The 22,790-nt window shown below is 46.9% G+C and overlaps 1 protein-coding gene and 1 pseudogene across 1 annotated transcript; one reads left to right on the plus strand and one right to left on the minus strand.

Moving 5' to 3' along the window:
• Positions 1-18,006: 18,006 nt before the first annotated feature.
• On the plus strand, positions 18,007-18,777 carry LOC136459709 (secreted RxLR effector protein 161-like). Its single transcript, XM_066459555.1, has one exon. The coding sequence runs from the start codon at positions 18,007-18,009 to the stop codon at positions 18,775-18,777; it is 771 nt and encodes a 256-aa protein (XP_066315652.1).
• Positions 18,778-20,691: 1,914 nt separating this feature from the next.
• LOC136459719 (uncharacterized) lies at positions 20,692-22,092 on the minus strand (annotated as a pseudogene).
• Between the last annotated feature and the right edge of the window lie 698 nt (positions 22,093-22,790).

A 22,790-nucleotide genomic window follows, 5' to 3' on the forward strand; every position in this document is an offset into this window, starting at 1 on the left:
ATTATCTTGTTGCATGTCATTTGGAATTGTAGATCTTCAGTTATGGTCAGTTTTCCGTACCGCTGTATAGTCTCTGTTTCGCTGAAATATGAATGTTTGTGTGCATGCTTTGTTACAATGTTCTTGTTGATTGTTTAGGTGCTAGCCCAACTTGAGAACATGCTTAGGTGCAGGTGTCTGGTCCTTAACTGAAGATGAGCAATTGTACATTAGATTGTATAAACTTGGTAAGTTAAAGTGATTTGAATAGAGCCTAAGTCAGAAAATGCGGACTGCAGTAAGCATGTGCATTCCCCGAGCATCCCTAACTTCGTTCATGTGCATCCATGATATTTATCTTGTGCATTCATGCAATAGGTGTGCCGGAGGGAGTGACGCTGCTGGAGTTCAAGGGAGCGAGCCAAGAGGAGCCCAAGGTGTAGGAAATCGACGAAGCAGCCACCGAGGAGGAGTTGCCCGAGTGCGCTGACCACCGTCCTTCCTCTTTCCTAAAAGGCAAGCCCCGGAGCATGTTCAGTCTCCCATGTTTTTACAAATACCTTGAGTATCTCTTATTGTTGATGATGCATTAAGTATAGGAATTGGTTGGAACCAATTGTTGCATTATATATTCATCCTTGTCCAAATATCATACTTGAATCCTATTTAAGTTTAGGAACGGGTTAAATGCTTAGCCATGCTTAGTGCGGTAGAAGTCAGGTGATTTCCTGTCACCTGCGAGCTTTAGGATGAGGTGGATCACAGTTGGCTATATTAGCTATCGTGGAAAAGAACCATGTTAATAATGAATTAAGACTGGGCGGAGTCTTGTGTAGGGTTGGACATAGTGGCTCCGTCTATGTCGTTTAAGGACCGATACGCTGTACGTCCTTATGTCATGTTGAACGCAGCCTATCATTTAGCTAGCCGAATAACTTGTTCCGACCGTGAAGCCTAGTAGCTCGATTCAGGCCGGGGACGCGAGCAGGGGTCCATAATCTGGATGGAAGTAAGGATGTGCGGGGAGCCATTGGCGTAAGCCTAAGGGCAGGTTAAGTCACTGAGCACTCATGGCAGAGTGGTTCTCTGATTTTGTGGCACTATTCGGACTCGTGACTCCTGAATTGTACCAAAGGTGACTTGTTTGCGACCCTGATGGGGGAAGCAAGGTTTGTGTTAGGAATACCCCTCCAGCTGGATAGGAATCGATTCAAATTGCCGTCTCTCTCGGATAGTGAGAACTTGACTGAGCAGCGGCAACGTAGATTCAATTAATTTAATGATATGGTTAAATGGATGGTGATGATAATGTTGCCATGATTTAGACCTGCTATGGTTATTAATGTTTGCATCTTAATTAAATGGTTGCTTAGTACAGGTGCTAATATAGATGACAGGTTAATGGTTAAAAGTCATGGCTAGCTCAGGTTAAGAGTTGATCATTATTACTTATGCTTTTCCGCAAAAAGAAAGTGTCAGTTAGATCCACTAAATTAAGCTATGCATGATCCTTGGTGTCAATTGTTTTGGTTTCCGACGGGTAAGTCTAGCTGAGTACATTCTCGTACTCAGGGTTTATTTCCTCTTGTTGCAGATGACCTTCTATATCAGGGCTTCTGTAAGTATTGTCTCCACCCGGTGGGTGACGAAGACTAGATCATGGGCATGATCTCTGTTTCTCTTATCCGAATGCTTTTGCAGGTTGTGATCAGCAAACTAGTATTTGTATTTGAACTCAGGTGTGTAAGTTAAACTATTTGCTTCCGCGTACTTTACAACACTTGTTTTGTAATAACGATGACTCTGAGGTGATGTAATCTATTTGCAAACTATCTGTGAAATGTTGTAATGTATGATATGTTATGTTGAATTACTGTGATCTTGGTTGTATGCAAGTTGGTTTGAAATCCTTCAAGATTTCAGTTGACTACCGGGTTTATATGGGCTGAAGTGCGAGAATTTGATCATTTTGGTGATTGTTTTTGTACTTGTGCTCTTATAAATTGGTTGATTCTATGACACACCGCGCCCCGAACTAGTATAAATCTTTGTGTCTCGTGTGCTGCCATCTAATTCTGTCTACGCAATCACGTAGCTGGATATTGCCGGAGCAAAACAATCCAACAACTTGCTTTGGGCACCAGAGCGTACCTAGTCTACCAGGCGATACCGGCATAAGGCTCTACGTCGAACCCGAACATGGGGGATTACAAAGGACAGACAGGGCTATCACCACCTGTCGCCTACCCCTCAACTATGGGGAATGAGGCAAACAAAGGTAACTTCTAGCTTAGACACCACGTCTACGCTATTAGTTACTACTCTAGCATTGGCTAGGAACTTCTGTATTTATCAGGAGTCCTCTACTAGAGCATCCACCACAGCGATGGACAATGAACCCGTAAGTTCATAATGAACAAAGATAACTTTCTGACGAAATCAATACCAAAGTTGAACACAAACTTCTTTCTCCAAGTAGTAAGATGATCATAGAGGTACAAGTGTAGGGGCAGCCGACAAGTCCAGCACTCCGTCCACCCATTGTACAAGGCTCGCCAAGTACAAGAAGTAGAGGTAGACGCTACTCTGGGATTCCTCCAACTCTTCCTCACTCACTCCCTACTAATCTAGCTAAGAAGCTAATGAAAATGAGAGTGGCCCTTCTTCTTCTTCAATGTGTATGATGATCAAATGTGAGAGGGTGGCCTCCTCCTTTTATAGCTCACTAAGGACAGTTTACTGAGGTAGTTTAGGCAAGCCCCACCACAACCGACCTCAAGGACATTGAGTGCACCACCCTACTGAAGGTGGGCCTGAGAGGCGCCAGTGGCGGTGTGGCCACACCCTGGCTAGGCAGCCTCGACATCACCTTCGCTTGGTGGGTTGCTTGATGGGTCTGGAGCGTAGCCACATAGGTGTTCGGCCCAAGTTTGCAAGGTAAGTGGGCCTTCCTTCTATTTGTTTGTGTAGAGTCTGCGTTTATGTTTTCCTGGTTGTGCACTTTGACTCTTTTTCCATGTATTCCAAGTTTGTGTCCTACAAATGCACAATTCACCAAAACCTATGGAAATCATTAGTTTAAAGTCCTATTACTAGGTTTGATTTCCATTTGAGTGAATTTTATACGAATGTTGGTGGTTCAAAAATGTGAGTTAAGGACCGCCAACAGTAAGCGTGGTGCTTAGACTCTTGGTTACTTGTGGATGCACCCTGCAGGCTGAAACATGTGGTAGACCAAGTAGAGTGATAGCTATGAGGTTCTGTGTAATCCACCTCCTGTGTGTAGGATTTGTAGGACCCAGTTGTGGGGAAGAGGCATATTTAGCTATACTCTTCTTTGGCGATGTCCCTCGATGAACACTAGAATACAACGCTAATTTAAGTTAGGAGTTAAAAGCTTTAGAAGTTCTCTCTACACTCCTATTTATCCTTACCTTGTTTCTATCCTTAGTTAAGTTAAACTTTAGTTAATCTCACATGTTTCTCTGTGGATACGATACTTGGAATACTCCAGGTGAAAAGCTACTACATATTTGTGCGCTTGCGGATGTTTTCTATGTGCACCCATAGGTGTCAACACTACTCCTCTACTCGAATTCACCAGCTGCCCACACTTCCTGAGAGGCCGCCCCTACATTTTCGGCTAGCTGCTCAAGTCCACTAGCGGTTCGCACCTGCAGCCCATGCCCATTCACACCTGATTGCCTGCTCGCCCATCTCCATCGACTGGCCACACCAATAATCGTTGCCCGTCCGCACCTTCTCGCCCGCCTCCATCGACTGTCTGCCCATCTGCCTGTACGCTCCCTGCCTCATCCTCTCTAGTCTCACAAAGGACAAATCTTCTAGGCACCTATAACCTTTTATATTTGGTATACACTCTGCTCTACTTTTGATCATGGTGTGTCTGTGTGCACTCTGCTCTGAATAATGTATGTTGCATTGTTGATGCTACTTGTTATATTATATGGGTTGTCACTCACATATGTGGAAAGGAGGTTCTTGGAGGCATAAAAAGGTTCAAGCAACAATTGTTTGGTGGATATGGAGACGTTGTCATTTTTCCAAATTTTAGCACTAAAATCAGTAAAGAGATGAAGCTAACTTGAAAAAGAAGAGAAGGCCTTTGTTCTTGGATGATGTTGAGGAGTGTAAGGAAAATATACCCTAGGCCCATTTACTTTGGATTTTGGTGTTTGATGACCAACACAACCAAACTGGACTAAAGAATTTGCAAGTGTTTGTTTTGTAGTTCATTAGGGTGCAAGACGTGACTTGGATGAAGGCAACGTGATGATCCGATGATCAACACCATAACCAAAACCTTAGAAATACAAGAGAAGACCCAAGATATCAAGCAAAGTCCAAGCACGAAGAGAGGAACCAAGCCGTATGCAAGATCACAAAGAAACGAGCTCACAAGGTGACCGGACGCTGGATCAGATGCTGGCAGAAAGTGACTGGATGCTCCGATCAGGAGGCTTGGCAACAGCAGTAGCGACCGGACGCTAGACCGGACACTGGTGGCAAAATGATTGAATGCAGAACAGCAACATCTGATCGAGTACAAAAAGGTTCCAGAGCGGCGAGATTACGACCGGACGCGTCCGGTGGCATGTGACCGAACGCTGGCAGTGTCCGATCAAGTGATCACAGATCTAACGGTTAGGATGACCAGACGCGTCCGGTTAGGACGTGATCAGCGTCCAGTCAGTAGCAGAAAAGTGGGATTTCATCCCCAACAGCTGCTTTCTCAGTGGGTCTTATAAATACAACCCCCAACCGGCCAAATGAGTAGAGTGGAGCTGAGGAAACATATCAAGGGTGTTGATACACCATTTTAGTGATCTCCACTTGCATAGTGCTTAGTGATTCATAAGGTGGTTAGAGTAGGTGCTTTGCGAAGTGCTTAGGTTGATTAGACCACCGCTTATGCGCTTGCTCTAGGTTTACACCTAGTGTTTAGTGAGGTTTGCATACCTCTTACCACTCGGTGCTTACACGCACCATTATTGTACATCGGAGGGGCTTGTAGTCTTGCGAGATCACACCAACCGCGTTTGTGGTGTGGCCGCCACCGTGTACCAGAGGAAACAAGGCCCATGGCATTTTGGCCGAAAGCTTGATAGTGAAGACGACGGAGCGCATCCGAGAGAGGCTTGTCGGAAGGCATGTCAAAGATCCACTTGCACGTGGGGAAGGCTCGAGGCTATCCATGGAGTTACCTGATCGGGAGCTTGGCCCTTGTGAGGGATTCCTTGCGAGGGGCTCCAACGAGGACTAGGGGGAAGCTTGCGCGCTTCTCGATACCTCAGTAAAAATATCAGAGTCATCGATGGGAGTTTGCATATCTCTACCTTGCTTTTTAGCTTCCGCATTTACATTGATTGTATCACTCCTTTTGCGGCAAAGATAGCAACACATTAGCAAAACCGTAGTTACACATTTAGATAGTTTATCTATTGCATAGGTTTTACTAGGGTTAGAACAAGAGGCCATAGTTTAGAGTTAGAGTTTTAAGTTGCCTAATTCACCCCCCCCCCTCTTAGGCGTCACAGTCCCCTACAAATGGTATCAAAGCCGGTTGGCTCAATTTGGACCTTTGGCTTAACCGTCGTTGAGCCGACGCTATTTAGAGTGGTTGGGATGGATGCCTCTAGGCCTCCGCACTTTGATGGCACTAACTTCCCCTATTATAAAGCTAGAATGGCTTGCCACCTTTAGGCGGTTGATTTGGGTGTTTGGAGAGTCACTCGTGATGGGATGAAACCCATTAAGAATCCCGGTAAACCCACAAAGAGTGAAGAAAAGGAAATGCATTTCAATGCTAGAGCTAAGAATTGCTTGTTTGAATCATTTAGCATGTATGTGTTTAACCGAGTGTTCACTTTAAATACAGCACATGAAATTTGGTTAAAACTTCAAGAGCTCCATGACGGCACATCTAAGGTCCGTGAGCAAAAACATTGTCTAGCTAAATAAAATTTTGATTCCTTTACAATGAATGATGATGAGCTTGTTCATGATATGTGTTCTCATTTGAATCTAATTATCAATGAGCTCCATTCAATAGGATTAACAAAGCTAGATGATGCGGACATTGTGAGGAAGATCATCTCCATGCTACCACAAAAGAAATATGCAAGCATCATCACCATCCTTCACAACATGGAGAACTTGAGCACCATGACCCTAGGCATAGTCATTGGCAAGATAGTGGCATTTGAAATGTCACGTAAGATGGGTCAAGAAGAAGCCTCTTCATCAAGCAAAGGCAAAGCTCTCGCATGTAGCGAGAAAAAGAAGATGAAGGGCAAGCAAGTTGAGACAAGCTCAAGCTCAAGCTCCTCAAGTGAAGATGAAGAAGAAGATGAGGACGATGATGATGAAGATTCAAGTGAAGATGATCAATCTTCCTCCTCCACCTCTGACCTTGATGAAGAATCAATCAAACTAATCAACAAGGTGGAGAAGATGATCCAAAGGCTCAATGTCAAGGGTGTGCCCATCCAAATCCAAGATCTCATTTTCACCAATCAAAGAAATGAGCAAAGAAAGAGAGGATGCTATGGATGCGGCGAGTTAGGGCACTTTGTGGAAGTTTGTCCAAACAAGCCCACAGCCAAGACAAAGAAGAAGGCATGCAAGAACCAAGCCCTCACATCAATAAGGTCATGGGATGATTCTTCAAGTGAAGAAGAACACCATCACAAGAGGTGGGGCCACAAGCACTCATCATCAAGCTCCTCTCGTATGTGCTTTATGGCACGAGGTAACGAAAGCTCATCCTCTAGTGAGAGTGATAGTGATGATGAAATGCCTTCTTATGATGAAATTGTGCAACAAGATCTTAATTATGCTAAAGTTTGCACTAGTCAACAAAAGAAGCTCGAAAAAATAAAATAAAAACTAGATAGCTCACAAGAAGCATACAAAACCATGCTTGAACAATATGATAACTTTGCTAATCTTAATGTTGAACAATCTACTAAAATTGAGCAACTTGAGGCTAGTGCAACAACAAATGCATGCACAATCAATGATGAGCAACTTGTAAAGAAAAATAAAATATTAAAAGAAAAATTAGCTAGCTCAAAAGATGCTTATAAAAGTTTGCTTGCTAAAATGGAAACCATGTGCAAACATTGTGATGAGCTAACTAATAAAGTTGCTAATCTTGAAGCCGTTAGTACAACCCCCACCAAGGCATCTAAAAAGAAAAGTTCTATCCTTAACATGTCTAACAAGGATGCCTCTACTTCTTGTAATGATTTATGTTTAGACTCACCCTTGTGCAACCAAGTTTGTGTTGAGAAAGTTGTTGTAGATACATGCACACAAGAGGTTGCAAAGGAGAATGAGCAACTCAAGCAAGAAGTAGCTCGCCTGACCAAGGACTTGACTCAAGTAAAAGGCAAGGCGAAGCAAGCCCAACTTCATCAAGATAACACCATCAAGGGAGTGAAGAAGCTTGATGAAGGACAAACCATGGTTTGCTACGTGTGCCACAAGGAAGGGCACAAGTCCTATGAGTGCAAGGTGAAGAATGGGGGAGGAGCAAAGAAGAAAGAAAAGAAGCAAACAAGCAAGCTCTCTAATACCTACACCAACAAGGTGGACAAGAAGGCCTCCACACCATACTTGTTAAAGAAGAAGAAAAATGACAAGGTGGTGGCCATCAAGGTGAACAAGCAAGCCATCAATGGGGTCAAATGATTTTGGGTGCCCAAGGAAATCATCTCTAACATGAAGAGCACCAAGAAGGTTTGGATCCCGAAAGGGATGTGAGAGGTCCAATGGACTTTGGGGAATTTGGAGGCTTGGCAAAGTATGGGTGCATTTCATGGGGTGCACCATGATGGACAAAATAATTGCCAAGTGGGTTAGTGAATACTATGGACCCAAATTCCCCTTCCCATGTTAGGTAACTAGATTCAGTTTCCTTCAAGTAGTATCAATTTGCATTTCCTACAAGTAGTATTTCTTACAAATTGGTATCTTTAAGCATCTAGTTACTTTTCATGCCTATGTTTGTATTTGCATGGTTAAATCTTTTGTCATGCATACACTAGGTATATCTTATGGTAGGCTTGCTCGGTTTCATTCTTAACCCTTGGAGCAAACCTACATGGTTTAAAATTATTTAGGAGCACGGCACATAGCTTGTCTTACAATTGTTCATCTAATATGTCCCAAAGTCCAAATTGTAGATAATTTCTCCTGAATATCGCCTTCAAAAATGACTCTCACATTCATGTGATGTCATCTTTCAAGTGGTATTTTTAATTCTAAAATCAATGTGCATGTTTCCTACAAGTATTTCATACTCGTGTGCACAAATTTAGGGGGAGGTTACTCTACAAGTTGGATACTTTGAGACTAACACGTTTTCAAGCTTATCATGTGTGGAGTAGTCTCATTACAAGGAAAATGGAATCCCCGGAGTTAAGCATCATACTTCAAATATCCACCACCTATTACAAGTGGTAGAAATCAAATTGGTTTCCACATGTGGTATTTCTAAACCAATATCATCATGTTGATTTCATTTTGATATTTATATGCTTTCTCCATGCATTATATAGATTAAATTTCCTTGAGCAATAATTTGCCAATTATGCATATGCTTTGCCTTCTACCATATGTATGCATATATTTAGGGGGAGTTTAATCTATATAATGTGAGAGTCAAATTTTGTGACCCATTCCACTCTACATACAAAGGATCACAAAGTTTGACCCTCCCTTGTGCTACTAATGTCTTCCTTTTTGGTGTTTGATTCCAAAGGGGGAGAATTTAGAGGACCAAAAGCAAGCATTAATTTATAGGACCAAAAGCTAGATCATAATAATTTACAAGTGGTAATGGTCTACAAGTGGTGTCTACAAGTGGTGGTGGTCCAAAAAAGGGAGGATAGTAGATTATGGATTGCCTATGTAATGGGAAAATTTGTAGGAAGCAAGGCTTAAATCCATAATGCCACATAGGGACATTTGCAAGGGCAAGATAAGTTTTTATATGGTATCATTTAGTCTTACAAGTAGTATCTTTTAGCATCATATAACCTTGCCATTTGCATTAAATCCTAGCAAGTAGGTAGTTTTAAAATTTCAAAAATTCTATTAATTGCTTGCTTTGGTCGTGTTGTCATCAATCACCAAAAAGGGGGAGATTGTAAGGAAAATGGACCCTAGGCCCATTTACTTTGGATTTTGGTGTTTGATGACCAACACAACCAAACTAGACTAAAGAATTTGCAAGTGTTTGTTTTGTAGTTCATTAGGATGCAAGACGTGACTTGGACGAAGGCGATGTGATGATCCGATGATCAACACCATAAGCAAGACCTTAGAAATACAAGAGAAGACCCAAGATATCAAGCAAAGTCCAAGCACGAAGATAGAAACCAAGCCGTATGCAAGATCATGAAGAAACAAGCTCACAAAGGTGACTGGACGCTGGACCGGACTCTGGAGGAAAGTGGCCGGATGCTCCGATCAGGAGGCTCGGCAACAGCAGTAGCGATCAGACGCTGGACCGAACACTGGTGGCAAAATGGCCGGACGCAGAACAGTAGCGTCTGATCAAGTACATAAAGGTTCCAGAGCAACGAGATTGCGACCGGACATGTCCGGTGGCATGTGACCGGACGTTGGCAGCGTCCAATCAAGTGATCGCAGCTCTAAAGGTCGGGATGACCAGACGCGTCCGGTCAGTAGCAAAAAAGCGGGATTTCGTCCCCAACGGCTACTTTCTCAGTGGGGCTTATAAATACAACCCCCAACCGGCCAAATGAGTGGAGTGGAGCTGAGGAAACATATCAAGGTTGTTGATACACCATTTTAGTGATCTCTACTTGCATAGTGCTTAGTGATTCATTAGGTGATTAGCATAGGTGCTTTGCGAAGTGCTTAGGTTGATTAGACCACCGCTTATGCGCTTGCTCTAGGTTTAGGCCTAGTGTTTAGTGAGGTTTGCATACTCTTACCACTCGGTGCTTGTGCGCACCATTGTTGTACATTGGAGGGGCTTGTAGTCTTGCGAGATCACACCAACCGCGTTTGTGGTGTGGCTGCCACTGTGTACCAGAGGGAACAAGGCCCACGGCGTTTCAGCTGGAAGCTTGATAGTGAAGACGGCATGGAGCATCCGGGAGAGGCTTGTCGGAAGGCACATCGGAGACCCACTTGCATGTGGGGAAGGCCTAAGGCTATCCATGGAGTTACCCGACCGAGAGCTTGGCCCTTATGAGGGATTCCTTGCGAGGGGCTCCAACGAGGACTAGGGGGAAGCTTGCGCGCTTCTCGATACCTTGGTAAAAATACTAGAGTCGTCGACGGGAGTTTGCATATCTCTACCTTGCTCTTTAGCTTCCGCATTTACATTGATTGTATTACTCCTTTTGCGGTAGAGATAGCAGCACATTAGCAAAACTGTAGTTGCACATTTATATAGTTTATCTATTGCATAGGTTTTGCTAGGGTTAGAACAAGAGGCCATACTTTAGAGTTAGAATTTCAAGTTGCCCAATTCACCCCCCCCCCCCTCTTAGGCATCACGGTCCCCTACAAGGAGGATGGAGGGAAAGATAAAGTTGTGGAGCTGGCAGCACCTGATGTACAAGCAACAACACATGGGGTTGCAACACCACTTGTTGCTGCAAAAAAAGCCAAGTCCTGGTACAAATTACAATCACCAAGAGAAGGCATTCTACCTATGAATCCAAGGCTTCAACACCTAGCAATGTCAATTCAACACCAAAGACACCAAAGGAAACAAAGTCAATTTTTGCTATGCTTAGAAGAACACCTAAATAGATAGTAGATCAAAGACATGCGAAGGACTTTCAACCCACCATTCAGTCTAGCTCAAAGACTAAGGAGGAGAAGCAATATGTGGATCTGCGATGGGCACTATGGTTCATGGAGGTGGTGTATCCTTTAATGCAGGAAATTCAAGGCAATTTGGAATTGCTTGTGAGGCAACAACCCAATATGGTTCAGGGTACACTAATGTTAGATGGATGGACTGATATGAGAGGGCACCACTTGATTAATTTCCTTGTGAACAGCCCTGAGGGAACATACTTTTTGGAGTTAGTTGATGCATCAAGTCAAGTTCATAGTGCAACAAATGTTAACTGATTTGTCATAGGAGGAGATTGAGGACATTGGAGAGGACAATGTTGTTCAAATGTGACTGATAATGGCACTAACTACAAGGCTGCTGGTAAAATTTTGATGCATAGGATTCCCACACTGTTTTGGAGTCCTTGTGTTGCACATTGCTTCAATATGATGTTGGAAAAAATAGGGAACTTCAAGGCATCTAAGAAACCTATTACACGTGCGAGGCATGTCACCACATTCATTTAATTTATTGGCATGGGGGGCTCCTTAGTGCAATGACGGCTCAAACATACCGATGCAGAATGAACTTGTTAGGGCAGAAAAGACTCGATTCGCCACATCATTTCTAACATTGAAGAGTTTGTACAAGAACAAGGATGCTTTGAAGAGTTAGTTTGTTAGTGAAGCATGGCTTGGTAACAACTTGTGTACAACTACAATTGGTCAACAAGTGCCAGACATTGTGATATCTACTGAGTTTTGGAACTATCTACTGAGTTTTGGAACTCCGTAGAAGATTGCTTAAGAGCTTCAGGCCTGGCCCACTCTTGAGGGCTATTGATGGTGATGAGAAGCCCACAATGCCAAAGGTCAGAGCTCTAATGAAACATGCAAAAGAGAGGATAAAGCTCAGCTTCAATATACCAACCAAGCAGGTCATGCTCAAGCGTACAATGGGTATTATTGAGCGGAGTTGGGTGAACCAAATGGATCATCAACTGTATGGAGCTGCACTTGGGCATCAAAATTGCTAGTGATGGTGGGTTTAATTGCATGTGGTAGTGTATCGCTGAGGTGGACAGTTTGCATGTTAAGAAACAACACTAGTGGGGGTTTAGGATTATAAGAGATATAGATAAGTGATTGTAGGTAGTATCAATGAGCATTTCCATGCACTAATAAAGTATAAATATTGTCTGATGGTCGCGTGTTGGAGTCCCCAAAAATAAAACATCAGGCTGACATTTAGCATTACACGTGCTACGTTTATCTCCACGTACTCGCGGGTTATGGTACTGTCACGTCACTTTTCAGATGACAGGAAGGGAACACAACAGTTGGCACCGTGTTCATTAAGCTAATAAGCTAATTACTGCGTTCACAATTTAGGTTGTGTGTTGCATTTCTGTCGGTGTTCTTCTCTGACAGACAAGCTTTAATGAATGAAATATGCTAATAGCATTTAGAGTTTGAGACGACACTTTGTTTTCTTATTAAGTGCGAGCTGATGAACTGTTAACATGCTCATTTAATTACATGCTGATGATGCATTGCCAAGGATCTAGTGAAAGGGTGCTGTTACTGTTACTGTGTTCAGAAGCAACCATTACTGCTGCAGTGGCGGAGTCAGGATGAGCACCTCAGGGGGGCTAATCAATAGAGATTTAGAACAAATATCGAAGATTAATAGTGAAATCATGTTTTTTTACAGTAAATACAAAGCAAAATCACTTTCACGGGGCTGCAGCCCCCCCCCCCCCTGGATCCGCCAATGCTGCTGCTCACCAATCAACACTCAACAGTGCCAATGCGGCTGAAAAAGATCATGAAACCGAATGGAGACAGGTACATTATATATCTATCTACCTCGCACTATGCGCTGAAAACACTGTGCACTACGTTTATCACTACTTTACTCTCACTCTGTCTCTGAGCGATGAATAAGCGGGGTTCTTCGCAATTGCATGACATTGCTGCAGCAGCAGCAGCACTGGTGGGTGGTGGCACTGCACACTGCTGCTGCCGATCGATCGATTTTAGAGCTCTCCCAACTCCCAACAATGCACGCCGTCCGCTATCGATGCCCGTGCTGACCGCGGTGAACCGTGGACGTACGCCGGCGGCCGCGCGCCGCAGTGCGTCGTCCGGAAATGATTCTGGCGTAGAACGGGCACTTGGGATGACGGCTGCATCATGCAGCGTCAAGAAATAATATAGTGAAGGGTGCAGAATGAGGGCACTTACTGTTGCATCATCGTAGAAAGGGGCGGAAAGAAAGGGCACTGTGTTGGCTTGTCCGGCTTGCGGCTCTGCAGGCGTGGCACCTCGCGTGTCTTCGTGTCTCTAGCCTCCGTCGGACACGAGGCCGGCCGGCTCAACCATGCCCATGCACATGTTGCCAGCATATGTCCAATGTTAATCACTGTGTACCAAGTAATGGTCCCAATAATACTAAACTTTTTCTTTATCATGAGAGCTATAAGTGAATAGTGATGATGATATCATAGCTATATTCGTATGCTATAGTATTGCCCTGATCCAATTATGCCATATAAAGTTTAGTCTCTAAATCTAGGTGTGACACGAAAGAGAGCGCTCGAGCCACTAGTGAAGTAAAAGAAGATTGTTTCCTTTGACAAGCACACAACCATTGTTTATGGACTAGTATTCTTGAGCTAGTGCTTGTAATGGGAACACCAACTAAGACCATACATGTACCGATATTAATTCCATAGAGTTCACCTGCTAAAACATTCATACCATGTTTATTAAAAAAAACACCATACTATGAGTACAAGGTACTGCAATGTTGTCTACTCTCTCCGTCCCCAAAAAAAATATTATTTTTTGCTATGAATCTGAATAACACTCTGTTTAAGATAGAGGAAGTATATGATAGCACTTGTTTCCTAGTTTATAACCTATGGGCTTTGGCATTTTTGGAATGATGGGATGGGTTTATATGGGCTAAATTGTTCAGCAGAGGGTGGAGCATATACCTAAAAGTTCATGGGTCTATGTATATGACTACAAGTTCACACTTGCATGTGTTAGATACTCCTATGTGCTATAGATAGGCAGCATGTTTACATTTATGCATGCGGGCAGACATCAGCCCGTGGTGATCGCGCACGTATAGGAAGTAGTGGTAGTTAGTTTCGCCATGAACCAAGAAATGCCGCCATGGCCGGGCGACGTCGTGCGTGGGGATGGACGCGACCTTTCTCGCGTCGTGCGAGCCATGAGGGGCATGATCCTTCTCTGTTTTCAATAAATAGCAATACATGCGCGTTTTTAGCAGCACCAAAACATGTGTCCAGTTCTCGCGTTGAGTAGGTGTTGTGCACCTTCGGGTTCTTGCCAGAGCTCGCCGTCGGCGTTCCTCGCGTCTCGCGACTGACAAGTGGTACCAGAGCCAGGTTTTCGAGGGACCTCGCCGTCGCCATGGCGTCTCCGACGAGACCCCGCGGCCGTTCACCGGCCGACAAGAAGGACGATTCCAAGAAGCCGGTCGACGGTTCCAGTGGCTCCGGCATCAAGACGCCGCAGCGCACACCGTTGCCGGACCGATCTCCGCCTCGCCTATCACGCACACGCAACGCACGCCGTTCGCGCACCCGCGATGCACGCCGTCCGTGGGAGGTCATCGTCGAGCGCATCATCAAGGAGGGCCGCAGCTCCGGCAACTGGCCTCAACTCACGAAGACCAACTATAATGAGTGGTCTCTCCGCATGAAGCTCAAGATGGAGGCGCGTGAACTCTGGGAGGCCGTGGAGTATGACGACGTCGACTACACCGACGACCGGAACACGCTTGACGCCATCTGCAGCGCGGTCCCGGAGGAGATGGTGCATGTGCTCGTCGGCAAGAAGAGCGCCAAGGAGGCCTAGGAGGCCATCCGCACTCTCCGCATCGGCGACGACCGTGTGCGGAAGGCAACGGCACAGAACCTCCGTGCCGAATATGAGTCGATCGCGCTCCGGAAGACGAGCCCATCGAGGACTTCGCACTGCGCCTCACTGGCATGGTGCAGCGTCTGGCCACACTCGGCGATCCGGAGCCCGACGAGAAAGTCGTCGCCAAGTACCTACGCGTCGTTCGCCCACGGTATAAGCAACTCGTGATCTCCATCGAAACTCTGCTTGACATCTCTCATCTCTCCATCGAAGAGGTGATCGGCCGTCTCAAGGCCGCTGACGACGTCGAGCCCGCTCCGGCGCACACCGCGAGTGGCAAACTGCTACTCACTGAGGAGCAGTGGGTGGAGAAGTACAAGAAGAAGGCCTCGGAGTCTGGGCGTGGAGGCTCTGGCTCTGGCGGTCACGGCAAGGGCCACGGTAGAGGTCGCAGACGCGGCGCCGGAGGCAGCAGCAACTCTAGGAGTGGCTCCAGCTCTTTGTGCCCACCGCCGGATGACTCTTGTCCTCGCTGTGGCAAGAAGGGTCATTGGGCTCGTGACTGCCGTAGCAAGAAGAAGGAGGAGCCGGCCCAAGAGGCCCATGTGGCCCAGGAGGAGGAGGCCACACTCATGCTGGCCATCGCCACTGCCCAGCCGGAGGGGATCGAATCCTCCCCGACGCCGGTGCTCTCCACCGAATCTCAGCCGCTGTCATCGTCAACCACCTAGATCCACCTCACCGAGAAGAAGGTGTTCCCTCCTTCGACTCCACCGCCAACCGGGATCCGAGCCGATGGATTCTAGATACGGGCACCTCCAACCACATGACGGGTGCCCAATCGGCCTTCGCCAACCTCGACACCGGCATCACCAGATCCGTGCGGTTCGGAGATGGCTCCACCGCCCGCATCGAAGGCAGCGGCATCGTGCTTCTCTCCTACAAGAATGGGGAGCACCGAACGCTGTCGAACGTCTACTATCTACCCCGACTAATGGCCAACATCATCTCCGTCGGCCAGCTGGATGAGGGCGGTTACGAAGTCCTGGTGAAGGGCGGTGTGATGGCCATCCACGACAAGGAGATGCGGCTGCTCGCGAAGATTCCCCGCAGCCCAAGGTGCCTGTACGTGCTTGACGCCACCATAGCATGGCCGGTGTGCCTGGTGGCGTAGGGCGCTGAGGATGCGTGGGTTTGGCATGCCCGATTCGGGCACGTCAACTTCACCGCGCTTCGCAAAATGGCCCGAGAAGAGCTCGTCCGTGGCCTGCCTCTGCTCAGCCAGGTGGAGCAAGTCTGCGACGCATGCCTCGCCGGCAAGCAGCGCCGCACGCCGTTCCCGTAGAAGGCACTCGGGCGCTCCACCGAGGTCCTCCAGCTCCTCCATGGCGATCTCTGCGGCCCGATCTCACCGCCAACGCCCAGCGGCAATCGCTATTTCCTCCTCCTGGTCGATGATTACTCGCGATACATGTGGGTGGTACTGTTGCCGTCCAAGGATGAAGCTGCGTCGGCCATCAAGCGTGTCCAGGCAGCCGCGGAGAGGAAGACCGGCAAGAAGCTGCTCGTGCTCCATACCGATCGGGGTGGCGAGTTCACTGTGGTGGACTTCACCGAGTACTGCGCCCAGCTCGGACTGCGTCACGAGCTCACAGCACCATATACACCGCAACAAAATGGTGTCATGGAGCGTCGCAACCAGTCCATTGTGGGCACGGCGCGATGCATGCTGAAGGCCAAAGGACTCCCTGCTGTGTTCTGGGGTGAGGCGGTCTCGATGGCCATGTACCTGCTGAACCGGTCTTCGTCAAAGAGCATAGGGGGCAAGACACCCTACGAGCTCTGGACGGGGAGTGCATCGGGCGTCCATCATCTCCGCACGTTCGGCCGCATTGCCCACGTTAAGGTAACCTCAACAAATTCCAAGAAACTTGACGATCGCAACAGGCGCATGATCTTCGTCGGGTATGAGGCCGGGTCCAAGGCATATCGTGTCTATGATCCCTCTACCCGCTGTGTGCACATTAGCTGGGACGTCATCTTCGACGAGGGCGCTCAGTGGGCATGGCCTGCTGATCATGATGGGGGCAACACCGACTTCACCATCGCCGAGTCCACAACAGAGGAGCCCGCCGTGATCACCACCACTCGTGCACGAGTGGGTCGCGCCTCTTCTGAACCTGCTGCATCGGGCTCCACCTCGCCACCATCGCCAAGCGTGCCCACGTCTCTGTTCATGCTAGCGCACACTCCTGCCGCAAGCCCTGCACCAGGCTCGTCGAGTGCCCATCTGCATCCTGACGTCGAGTTCACCACGCCGTCTGGGTCCGGCTTCAGCGAGCAGCTGGACTTCGACCATGATGATGAGGCGCCCCTGCGCTTCTGGCGCGTCGACAACATTCTCGGCTAGTCCACTCCGCCCTGTTTCATTGATCGAGAGTTGGAGGAGCACCTCCTGCTGGCCAGCGACGCCGAGCCTGCGATGTTCGACGAAGCGCTGCGTCACGAGCACTGGCGCCACGCGATGCTGGATGAGATGACCTCCATCGAAGCCAGCGGCACCTAGGAACTCATCGATGCTCCTCCACATGTGAAGCCGACCAGGTTGAAATGGGTCTACAAGACCAAGAAGGACGCCACGGGTGTGATCACCAAGTACAAGGCGCGGCTCGTCGCAAAGGGATACGTCCAACAGCAAGGCATCGACTTTGATGAAGTCTTCACGCCAGTGGCTAGACTTGAATCCATGCAGTTGCTGCTCGCCCATGCCGCCTCATAGGACTGGGCAGTGCACCACATGGACGTTAAGTCTGCGTTCCTCAACGGCGTACTCCAGGAACAAGTCTACGTCAAGCAACCACCTGGTTTTGTACTCCGCGTCCATGAGAACAAGGTCCTACACTTGGTGAAGACTCTGTACGGTCTACGTCAAGCCCCCGTGCCTGGTATGCCAAGCTCGACTCCTCTCTGATTGAGTTGGGCTTCCAGCGGAGCACCTCTGAGCACGCTGTGTATCTGCGCGGTGTGGGCGCATGCCGGCTGGTCGTCGGCATCTACGTGGATGACCTAGTGATCACAGGCGGCAACAACCACGACATCATCATGTTCAAGGAAGAAATGAAGGCGAAGTTCAAGATGAGTGATCTCGGCCTCCTTCGCTACTATCTGGGGCTGGAGGTAACCCAGAGCGAGGCCGGGATCACCATCTGCTAAAGCGCGTACGCCGCCAAGATCCTGGAGTCGGCGGGGTTGGCTAGCTGTAGTCCCAGTCAGACTCCCATGGAGCCTCGCCCGAAGCTTAGCAAGCAGAGTTCAGCTCCATCAGTGGATCCAACCAGGTACCGCAGCATCGTTGGCTCACTCCGGTATCTGGTGAACTCTAGGCCCGATCTCGCATACTCGGTGGGCTACATCAGTCGCTTCATGGAGGCTCCCACCACTGAGCACCTAGCAGCTGTCAAGAGGGTGCTTAGGTACATAGCAGGCACCCTGCAGTTTGGTTGCTATTACCAGAGGAAGAAAGAAGCTCAGCTTGTCGGCTACAGCGACAGTGACTTGGTCGGTGACATCGACACCCGCAAAAGCACGACTGGAGTGATCTTCTTCCTCGGTGGCAATGTGATCACCTGGCAATCACAGAAGGAGCGTGCTGTGGCTCTGTCATCATGCGAGGCAGAGTACATAGCAGTAGCCACTGCAGCTTACCAAGGCGTTTGTCTTGCTCGTCTCCTAGCTGAGCTCAAGGGAGACGAAGCTGACGCCATCACACTGAAGATCAACAATGAGTCCGCTATCGCGCTTAGCCAGAATCCGGTGTTCCACGACCGAAGTAAGCACATAGATGTGAGATTTCATTATATTCGTGAATGTGTCGAGGAGAACAGGGTTCATCTTCAGTCCATTGGGACGTTGGAGCAGCTGGCGGACATTTGCACCAAGGCACTAGGGTGCGAGCGATTCTGTGAGTTGCGTTCCAGACTCGGTGTTCATCATGTACAGCGGCACACTAGGAGTAGGAGGAGAATTGTTAGATACTCCTATGTGCTATAGATAGGCAGCATGTTTACATTTATGCATGCACGCAGACATCAGCCTATGGTGATCGCGCGCGTATAGGAAGTAGTGGTAGTTAGTTTCGCCATGAACCAAGACATGCCGCCATGGCCAGGCGACGTCGTGCGTGGGGATGGACGCGCACCTTTCTCGCGTCGTGCGAGCCATGAGGGGCATGATCCTTCTCTGTTTTCAATAAATGGCAATACATGCATAAAAAACGTTGCACATTTTTAGCAGCACCAAAACCTGTGTCCAGTTCTCGCGTTGAGTAGGTGTTGTGCGCCTTCGGGTTCTCGCCAGAGCTCGCCGTCGGCGTTCCTCGCGTCTCACGACTGACAGCATGGAACCCACTCTACTTGATAGATATCCAATTTACCATTAACAATTAGTAACAAACTTACGGTAGCTAGCTCTAATTCCTACCCTAGCCTTGGTGGGTAAAAACTTGTCAGATACACTAGTTTATTTCCGATATACTCAATACTTATTGTTCAGCTAAGAGAAATTGAAATGGTAGTAAGACTTGTTATATATGTATTAAGTCTAACCTATCTAATATTTTTTTAATTGCTATTATTTTGGTTCCTATGACGTGTTGTGTTTATTTTGTTTGGCATTAAACCACCACAAAATATCAATCATCTTTATATTAGTTGGTCGAAATTGGGTGGACACTGTCACAATCACCTATTATTGTCTGACGCATGAGCTTTTTGCTAGGCAATTTAGATCACAAGGAATGGCATGGTGTTTGATAAAGGCCAACCAAAAACTTTTTTGCAGGTCCTTTTCTAGGAGCCACACTGATTTTGATTTTGGGCTCTATACAACGCTTGGAGAAAGACAGAACATATCTCTAGGCCCGTAGGCTATTAGATCTAATGGAAGATCTTTTAGTACTATCCGGATTCTAGTTTCAAACCTGTAACAAGTTTAAATTCTTGGTTTGTTTGTAATAAGCGTGGACTGATGTTGCTTCTTTGAAGAAGGCGAAGGTAGAATTTTCTACTATCTAAAAAAATCTATATATAGTCAAGAATAAAAAGGTTTTCCAATTGCATTGTTCCTAATGGCTTACGCTTACCACACATCATCGGCTAATGGTCAAGTGACCATCTGCCTTGTCCATTTATTTTCCACAACATTGGTGTTTATAGCTATGAGAACAATCAATTATCCAACTCAGACCTTTCTCCATTGTAAATGTACTATATGTATCGATATTTAGCCGTGGAAGAAACCCACAGCCCACACAATGTGAAAGAGACTTATCAACACTGCAAATAGGAATAGGCCCAGAGCTGCTCTCCAACAGCCGTGGACTAGGTAGTGGCATCGACTGCCTGAATTATTTTATTGGCAACGATTGCGACGAGCTGATATAGCGAGGGCCAGAGTAAGTTTTTTGTGGGTTTGTTGCTTGATGATGATTGAAGAGAAATGAGCTCACCGTCAAAACTAAAAAGAACGCTGATTGAATTAACCATGCGGCAAGGCTCAAGCAGAGTAACTACCTACCTCATTCAGACATGCAGCTGTGGGTAACAAAGCCAAGGTGATTCAATTTGGTAAACATTCAGGATAATCAAAACCATAGAAATGCTGTAGTACATTATTATCTTCTCGATCTTCACCCTTTTATTTGACTTGTATAATTGGATGAGTTGATCTATCGCCGCCTTATCCTTCCATAAGCTTATAGATAACTAGTATAAATATAAGGGATAATATCATTCTATTAAATTGGAGGAATGGACCAAACAATACACCATCTCATCACGAGGTGGTTCCTCAAGAAATCAAACACCACATTAATCTTGGATATAACTTGTGGCACCAAAAGTACTTTATTTGAACAATCAATTTCCTTGCAATGCTGATGTGAGACATATCTAAGGACCTACCTAATTAGATTGAGGAGTCGCTATCATCACTGCAAGTTGTAGCCCCACTATTGGTACCATCTTCAATCTCAACTTTGGCATGACTCGAAGGAGAAGCATATTTGGATGGTTCCACTTCCACCTCTTTTTCTTTCTTTGGATGGTCCCTACAACGTCTCTTGCCATGAGACGGGCCAAACCCGTTGTAGTAGGAGAAGCCCTCGGTTGCATCGTAGTTATTGGCAAGCTTCTTCTTTTGCAAGTTGGAGCTGCTGGAGGGCTTGGAGGCTATTGTTGGTACTACCACCATCACCTTATCTTTGTCCATTGGAAAAGCAAACTCCAGGTTCAAGTAGGAACTCTTCATCAAGTAGTACTCATAGAGGGAGTTGGGGCGGCTTGCATTGTTAGAGCACTTCCAACCCTTGCCATCATTCTTCTTGCACTTCTAGGTCTGTGTTGCCCCTTCCTCACCCTCCTATTTCTTCACATTTGCACTCTTTTGGGTCTGTCCTCCTTTATTCTCCTTCATTGTAGCCTTCTTCAGTGTTGTCTTCTTCTTCAGTGTCTGTAGTTGTGCTCTGTCACTGCTAGCTGTGACCATGGCCATCATCTCTTTATTCTTCACGGAGGTGACCGGCATGCTAGCTAAGGAGGTGTGGCATGCACAGGAGTCCATATTGACATGGTAGCTACCAATGAGGTCATCCACCTCCTAAATGGAGAAAGGTAAATAAACAAAATAGAAGCATTGTCATCATCATGCATAACAACAATGTTCATCCTGCTACTTTGCCAACATAGGGGACATAGAGATCTAGAGTTTGACAATGCCACCACTCTTGTGATTTCAATGTTTCCTATATAGCCTACCTAAATTACCACAAAGAAAGACTGAAAGAGTAGATAAAGTAGCATAGATCCAAGCCAGGCAGGGGCCCCTCCTATCAATATAGTCTGCTAGCCTCTAGCTTGAACCTATCAACCAACCCTAGAGACAAAAATAAACCAAACCCCAAAAGTTGCTAGAACAATAAAGACCTCTCAAAAGCAGTGCGCTTGGGAAACATGAACTTCGCATAGAGCCACCAAGAGTGGAGTATTGGTTACACAGATAGAGAGGGAGTAGGAAGATATGTTAGGAGAGAGAGATGCTGACCTGAGGATCGGAGAGGGAGAGGTCATCCAAGAGGTCCCATGGTAAGCGACCGAGCTTGCAGGGACCCTCGAGGGTAGTAGCAGGGCTCAAGAAGTCACCAAGATTGTGCGATATGAGCAGCACTGGACATGGTTCCACAATCAGTGGTGGTGCTAGGAGCATGGGAGGTGGAGCTCCAAGTGGAGAGTAGGCGGTGCCAAGGAGGTGAGATGTTCTCCTACGAATCCGCTTGGTCAGGACAGAGGAAGAGGAGAGCAGATCTAGCATCCTCGGGACACTAGGGTTTGTGATTTGGGTGGGAAGAAGTGGAAGGGGTAGATGTTGAGGAGGAAATTGGAAGAAGGTTCTATTGGCTCTACTTTTCTTTAGGTTCCTGACTTTCACGTGATGTGTCTCCTGTTACTAGATGAGAGTGCACTTACTCACTTGGACTAGTAAAACTAGTGGCCCATTCATATTTGTGGCTCATGGGGTCCACCACTTAGTGACTCGCACACTACTACACTCGCATCTTTCATAGCCACGTCGTAACCCACATCATAGTCCAATTTTGGCCATGGTAGTAAGCTATCATAGTGATGATCATAGCCTTCACCGTCGGCATCTGGGACCAACTACGGTGTACACTAACACCGCTGATTGGCTTATGATCCGTCCGTGATTAGGTCCTTACTTTAGTCGCATTGGAGCATGACCTGGTTGTGGATGTACACTAACACTGCCGCATTGGCAAATGATCTGACTATGTCAAGGCTATCAAAACTGTTGTGTGGGCACATCAACCGCCTATGTAGTGGTCACCAGCACCATCGCCTTGTACTTCGACCCGACTGTCAGCGGTGCGGGTTCACTATTGGTTCGACGACCGAGATGCCTGTGTAGAGGTTAACACCACCGTCGCTTCAGCGTATGATCTGCCAGTACAAAGGTCATGGTCACCGTCGCCTTGCACCACGATCTGCCTT

Source organism: Miscanthus floridulus, chromosome 1 (assembly GCF_019320115.1).
Source record: "Miscanthus floridulus cultivar M001 chromosome 1, ASM1932011v1, whole genome shotgun sequence".
NCBI classification, from domain to species: Eukaryota; Viridiplantae; Streptophyta; class Magnoliopsida; order Poales; family Poaceae; genus Miscanthus; species Miscanthus floridulus.